The 7,357-nt window shown below is 42.1% G+C and overlaps 1 protein-coding gene across 1 annotated transcript; it reads left to right on the forward strand.

The window, feature by feature from the left end:
* The first annotated feature begins 5,891 nt into the window (after nucleotides 1-5,891).
* Nucleotides 5,892-6,359, forward strand: LOC138881625 (uncharacterized). The gene has a single exon (XM_070161867.1). The coding sequence runs from the start codon at nucleotides 5,892-5,894 to the stop codon at nucleotides 6,357-6,359; it is 468 nt and encodes a 155-aa protein (XP_070017968.1).
* Nucleotides 6,360-7,357: the final 998 nt, after the last annotated feature.

Consider the following 7,357-nt stretch of genomic DNA (forward strand, 5'->3'; position numbering starts at 1 on the left):
TGTTTGGATCTAAATTAAAGCAAGGGAAGCCCCTCGGAGCTGAGTACGTGTGAAAGAAGAAAGAAAATAAGAGATAAAATGCTGAACCACTCTAGCACGGCTGCGCTAGAGCAGGAAAACTAAACAGTACACTAGGCGATATGTGCGGCCACTAGCGTGGTTCGAGCGTGGCCGCGCTAGTCAATCCGGAGCACAGAAGTTCAGGGGTAAACTTGGAAGTTTGGGGGTAATTTCCACTTAACCTATAAGAGGTCCAGCTCGCCCAAAAAGGCATTATCAAGGTTTTCATAGCTTTGTTGAAGACAAGAAGAGGCAAGAGGCAAGGAGGATAATTCGACATCGAGTTCTACCTTTCTTCCTTTTGTTTTTATCATTCATGATGAATTTTGCTGTTGTTATGATGAACACGATTATGAGTAGCTAATTATTTAGTCTAAGTTTTGATGGAACCTGTTGAGGGATGAACTTCTTGTTGTGTTAATATTGTTTGCCCAGTTTAATCTCTATTTATTCAACTACACTCTTATTGTAGTTAATTAATAGGATCCTCAATTAGCTGTGCCTATTTAATATGTATTACTCGGGAGTGAGTGCATATTTAGGTAGTTGTTGAACAACACGACTCCCAAAGTATATGAAGGATCAATAACCGAGGGTTTAAAGGTGGGATTAGGGACAACGAAACCTTGGGTGCGATCTAAGTGAGCTGCAATAAAAGCTAGCTAGCATAACTCGAGAGAGTGCGTCTAGTAAATTGTCGTAATTACTCAGGAGAGAGTTACGGTAGTAAGAGTGCTCATGATCGATAGAGATAATTAGACAAATCTATATGAAACATAGCAGGAAGGGATTCCATCAATAGGGAAAATCACAACCTTAGATCCTTCTCTTATTTGTTTACAACTCAGTCATAGTTAACTTTTAGTTTACTTAATTTTATTCAGTTATAGCTAGTAGAAATATCATCAAGTGTTATTCAAAATATCTGGGAAGTCGATTACGGAGAATTCAGTGACTCTGACAAAAGTAATTAATAGGTTAATTCCCTGTGGGATTCAACTTTGGGCTAAATACCCGGATTATATTTGTAACGATCGCTTGTCCTTTTTATAAGGCATAGTTGGGCGTGATCAAATTTTGGTGCCGTTGCCGGGGAATTAACGGTGTTATCAATTACAGTTGAAAGAAATACAAACATTCTTAGTGTAGTCAGTTTCTTTATTTTCAATCCATACATTGAAATTTATTGTTAACTTGGTTGTACAGGTGCATGTCTAGAAATTCATCGAGAACTGGTGAAGTGTTTGAAGCATTCTCAGATCCTGAAATTTTTCAAGGCCTTGAATCGGGCCAACCGGAAAAACAAACAACAACAATCAATTGAACAACCTGAACCAGACATGGCAGACCAATTAAACAATAGAGACAACAACGAGGATAACGTGGTAGACCCAGCTGCGCAGGTAGTGGCACCTCTAGTGCCAGAGGCTCCTCTATATGACTGGGCGCAACCCACAATAGAGAATCTGACCACATCAATATTAGTCCAGCCGATACAGTCTGAATCTTTTCAAATCACAAACAACATGCTGCACTTATTGCAAAACAAGGGACTATTTTCGGTGTCATACATTGAAGATCCTCAACAACACTTGAAGAATTTCCTGTCAATTTGCAAAACTCAAAGGCAGCCCAACGTAACTCAGGAAGCAATAAAGATGTTGTTGTTTCCATTCTTAGTGATAGGAGCTGCCCAGACTTGGCTAAATTCACTCCCTATTAATTCCATCACGACTTGGGAAGAATTAGTCAAGCAATTTGTGAATAAGTTTCATCCACCTAACAAGACTGCTCAGCAAATTGATGAAATTTTGAACTTTAGACAGAAACCAATGGAAACACTTCAAAAAACATGGGAACGAGTCAAAGGGATGTTGGTTATATGTCCGCACCACAATATTCCAGATGTTGGGGCAACGGTTTTACATGGGTCTAACAGATAGTGTGAAGGCTAATGTTGATGCTTCAGCTGGTGGAGCATTCTTGAGCAAATTATGGAGAGAAAGCCAGATCCTACTTGACAAGATGGCACACAATTCGGGGTGGACAACCAGAAATGCACCTATCACTCCAGTAGTTTACTCAGTGCCCTTAGATCCAGCCAACACTCTTGCTGAAAATATGGCCACCTTAATGACACAAATGAGCATACTCACCAAAAAGGTGGAAGAGTCAGGGCAGAAGCAGCAGGTGCACATTGTAGATACAACCAATAAGGCATTATGCACATCTTGCATTAGTCAGCCAATTGGTAGCCAGTGTAATGCAGAAAGTGATCATCATCATTACCCTAAGGACATGAATTATGTGTCTAAATATGGGGGCCAGAGACAGAGTGGTCAGAATTGGGGCTAACAGAATCAGCCATACAGGCCAGTCCAGCCACAACACAACAATGGAAATATGGGAGCAATGCGACCTCACAATAATGTGGCGCCCTACCAAAGGCCACAAGGATACAACAACCAAAATCAGCAGCAGGGTTATCATCCTCCTCAACAACAACATGGTGGGAGACAGGAAGATGGGTTTGCTAGACTCGAGGCAATGATGCAGCAGGTTATTGGGTCAAATGTGAAAATGAGTGAAAGAGTAGATGCACATGAGTCAACCATAAAGAATATTGAAGTGCAAATGGGCCAGATCTTGATGTCTTTAAATAATCGTCCTCATGGGACATTGCCTGCAGACACTCAGGTAAATCCAAAATATCAATGCCCGAAGAAGTTGATGGCAGTGAGTCTACGTAATGGCAGAGACATAGACTTGGAGCAAGAGAGGGATCGAGAAAGCAGACATGCCGAGACACTTGTACCAGTGCCCATTGAGCTAGATGATTTAGCAAAACTGACAGAGGTGACAGTACAGCCTGCCCAGGAAGAAACCAACACACAGATTGATGCTGAGAAAGAAGCTGAGACATCCTAGGAACCGGTAGTTGAGGTGGTGTCTGACAAAGAGAAAACCCAAATCACTGGGAAGAAGAGACCTCCAGCACTATTCTCGCAGAGGCTGGCCAAATACCAGAAAGACGAACAATACAAGAAATTCTTGGAGATGTTGAAACAAATCCAAGTAAATATTCCATTGATTGATGCTTTGAAGGAGATGCCTGGTTATGCAAAAATGATGAAGGACTTGATGTCACGAAAATTCGACTTCCAAGATTTGGCCACAGTGACTCTAACTCAGACCTACAGTGTTGTGGTGACTAGTCCAGTTGCTGAGAAGTTTTCTGATCCACGGAGTTTCACAATTCCCTGCACCATTGGTAACTTTGCCTTTGCCAAGGCACTCTGTGATTTAGGGCTAGCATAAATTTTATGCCCCTGGCGATCTATAAGAGGTTGGGGATTGGAAGAGCTAGACCCACGTCTATGTTGTTGCAACTGGCTAACAGAACTGTGAAAAGACCTCAGGTATCTTGGATGACGTGTTAGTACATGTAGGGAAATTTATATTCCATGCAGATTTTGTGATTCTGAATTGTAGAGTGGATGAAGAAATTTCCATAATTTTGGGAAGGCCGTTCTTGGCCACAGGGCGAGCCCTCATTGATTGTGAAACTGGGGATCTCAAGATGAGGAGGTTGAACGATGAGGAGATAACATTCAACGTGCAGAAATCTATGAGGCGACCAAATGAATTCGCCAATTATTCTCTTATTGATGCCGTGGATGTAATCGTGGAAGCGGATGATGAGACATTGACTATTGAGGATCCTCTTGCTGCATGTCTTGTGAATTTAGATGAGGTGAATGGGGAAGAATTGGCAGAATGGGTGCTGGCTCTAGAGGACAGAAGGTTTTGGGAGAGAACACTTGAATTCGAGCCCCTACACTTAGAAAATAGAGAAACTCCTCCAGCCAAGCCATCCATAGAAGAACCACCAAAACTGGAGTTGAAGCCACTGCCCGCCCATCTCAGGTATGTGTTCCTAGGACCTAACTCCACATTACCTGTTATTATCTCATCTAGTTTGTTAGATGTGCAAGCACAACAGTTTTTGTAGGTACTCACGGAGTGCAAGACTGCCATCGGGTGGGCCATGGCAGATATTAAAGGGATCAGCCCGACATGCTGTATGCATAAAATTCTGCTAGAAGAGGGGCACAAACCTTCCAGGGAGCACCACAGAAGTCTCAACCCCAACATGAAGGAAGTGGTGAAGAAGGAGGTTATTAAGTGGTTGGATGCGAGAATCATTTTCCCTATCTCTGATAACAACTGGGTTAGCCCGGTGCAATTTGTTCCTAAGAAGGTTGGCATGACGGTGGTAAAAAATGACAACAATGAGCTAATCTATACAAGAACCGTCACATGCTGGAAAATTTGTATGGACTAAAGGAAATTAAATCTGGCCACCCGAAAAGACCACTTCTCTTCATTGATCAGATGCTTGACAGACTGGTAGGGAGGTCCCACTTCTATTTTCTGGATGGGTACTCAGGGTACAACCAAATCTCTATTGCACTAGAGGACAGAGGGAAAACCTCTTTCACATGTCCATATGGAATTTATGCCTTCCGGAGAATGCCTTTTGGCCTATGCAATGCACCAGCCACCTTCCAAAGGTGCATAATGGCCATATTCACTGATATGGTTGAAGACATAATGGAGATGTTCATGGATGATTTCTCAGTGGTAGGAAACTCATTCGATAAGTGTCTTACAAACCTGACCCGAGTGTTAAAAAGATGTATCAAGACTAACCTTGTACTTAATTGGGAAAAGTGCCATTTCATGGTACAAGAGAGTATAGTCATGGGACACCGAGTATCAAGCAAGGGAATTGAGGTGGATCGTGCTAAAGTTGATGTGATAGCAAAGCTACTACCCCCCACATTAGTCAAGGCAATCGGGAGCTTCCTTGGGCATGCCGGTTTTTACCAGAGGTTCATCAAAGACTTCTCAAAAATTGCCAACCCTCTCTGTAAGTTGTTAGAAAAAGATCACTCTTTTATGTTTTCTGATGATTGCAGGGTAGCATTCGAGGAGTTGAAAAAGAGGCTAGTCACAACACCCATTATTGTTGCCCCCGACTGGGAGCAACCATTCGAAATCATGTGTGACGCTAGTGACTATGCAGTGGGGGCAGTCTAGGACAGCGAAAAGACAAGATAATGCACCCAATTTATTATGCCAGTAGAACATTGAGTGGAGCACAGCTGAACTACACTGTGACTGAAAAAGAGATGCTGGTTGTGGTGTTCGCATTCGACAAGTTCAGATCATACCTGATTGGCTCTAAGGTAATTGTATCTACTAATCATGTTGCTCTTAGGTACTTGATTGAAAAGAAGGAGTCCAAACCGCGCTTGATTCGTTGGGTGCTGCTACTGCAAGAGTTCGACCTGGAGATTCGTAACCGTAAGGGCACGAAAAACCAGGTTGCTAATCATTTATCGTGACTTGAAGGAGCTGAACACTCAGTTGAGACAGAGGATATTCTGGAAACCTTTCCAGACGAGGAGCTACTCGCCACAAGCCTTGAGGAAGTGCCATGGTATGTAGACTTTGCAAATTACCTGGCAAGCAGTATAGTTCCCTATGACCTTTCTTCTGTGCATAAGAAAAAGTTTTACCGTGACTGCTGCATGTACTACTGGGATGAACCTTATATGTTTAGAATTTATGTTGACAATATGATCCGAAGGTGTGTCCCCGAGATAGAACAATCTTCTGTTTTGCAGGCATGTCATGCATCGGCATATGGCGAACATTTTGGAGGAGTCAGGATGGCAGCAAAAGTTCTAGAAGCTGGGTTCTATTGGCCTACAGTGTTTAAAGATGCACATCAATGGGTGAAGGACTGTGATTAATGTTAGTGAATGGGGAACATTTCCCGTCTCCATAAGATGACCATGAACCTAATTCAAGAGGTTGAAGTGTTCGATATATGTGGGATAGACTTCATGGGCCCCTTTGTCAGCTCATTTGGCAATAAGTACATACTTGTTGCTGTAGATTACGTATCCAAATGGGTGGAAGCTGCAGTACTCCCCACAAATGATGCAAGAGTGGTGGTGGGGTTTTTGAAGAAGAATATATTCACTCGTTTCGGGATCCCGAGAGCTATTATCAGTGACGGAGGCACTCAATTCTGCAATCGAGCCTTCGAGAAATTGCTAGCAAAGTACGATGTACGCCACAAGGTGGCAACCCCATATCATCCTCAGACCAGTGGACAGGTCGAAGTATCTTATAGAGAAATAAAGAGTGTACTAACCAAGACCGTGAACTCCACAAGAACTGATTGGGCGAAAAAGCTAGATGATGCACTCTGGGCCTACATGTAACACCCCGTAAATTCGACTTACGTATGAATGAGTTAAAGGAGTAGTAAGGTTATATTTTGGACATGTGAAGTCCCATCGGGATGATTATGGGTAAAATAATTGTTTCAAAATCAATATGGAAAGTGAGGTGCATAAGATTTGACAAAATCGACTAAGTTTGCCGAAGGTCTGCCTTCCAGCAAGGTTTAGTGAAAATGTGTAAGGAACTTGGGAAAACTCAATGCATGAAAGTTGTATGATTTCAAAATATCTTTTCAACTATATATTATGGAGCATGAACAGATCTCTATGCAAAAGGTTATGCATATTTTACAGAATAGTATGCGATATGCGTGCCCTAAGCGCGCCCCGAGCGCGGCCAAACTCCCAAGGCAGTGTTACTGCCATTTTGCATGGTCAGGTACACGGTCAGGCCTACCAGGTGCGCGTGGGCACTCATGCGGGGTCATTTTAAAACCCTACTTCGTCCCCCATAGCCCCAAAACATAAAAACTTGCTCTAGAAAGGGAAGCTCTCAAAAACCTAACTCCTTAAGGGTCCCTCCACCACCCAAGATAAGTTCTAATGATGATTCTAAGTTAATTTCAATTTCCTAACATATTATTAACATGGGTAAACCCTCCAAATCATTAGATATTTGATTGGGGCATCATTGTTGAGAGAAGGAACCGTAGAACTCGAATTCAAGAAGATTGAACATCAAGAAGGTAATATCTTCACCCTATAATTGATTATTGCGTTGGATTAATGATTGTAGACTACAAGTTCATGAGATATGAGTTGATGGGTTTGATATAAAATCATGAACAATTGTAGGTTTGGCTTGTTGATTATTGGTTAAGGGTGTTGTTTATCTTATGGGTGAAGAAGAATGACATTGATTATAAGAAATTTGAGATTTTAGAATTTATCTAGGATCAAGAGAATCGCTTGTTGGGAGTAGAAACACCATTAATAAGGACTACAAAGCTTTATGTCACCAAGTGTTTGAGAAAATG

This window comes from Nicotiana sylvestris, chromosome 11 (assembly GCF_000393655.2).
Source record: "Nicotiana sylvestris chromosome 11, ASM39365v2, whole genome shotgun sequence".
Classification (NCBI taxonomy): Eukaryota; Viridiplantae; Streptophyta; class Magnoliopsida; order Solanales; family Solanaceae; genus Nicotiana; species Nicotiana sylvestris.

Excerpts from the sequence above, each read along its gene's own strand:
- LOC138881625 (XM_070161867.1), top strand. The coding sequence starts at position 5,892 with ATGGGGAACATTTCCCGTCTCCATAAGATGACCATGAACCTAATTCAA.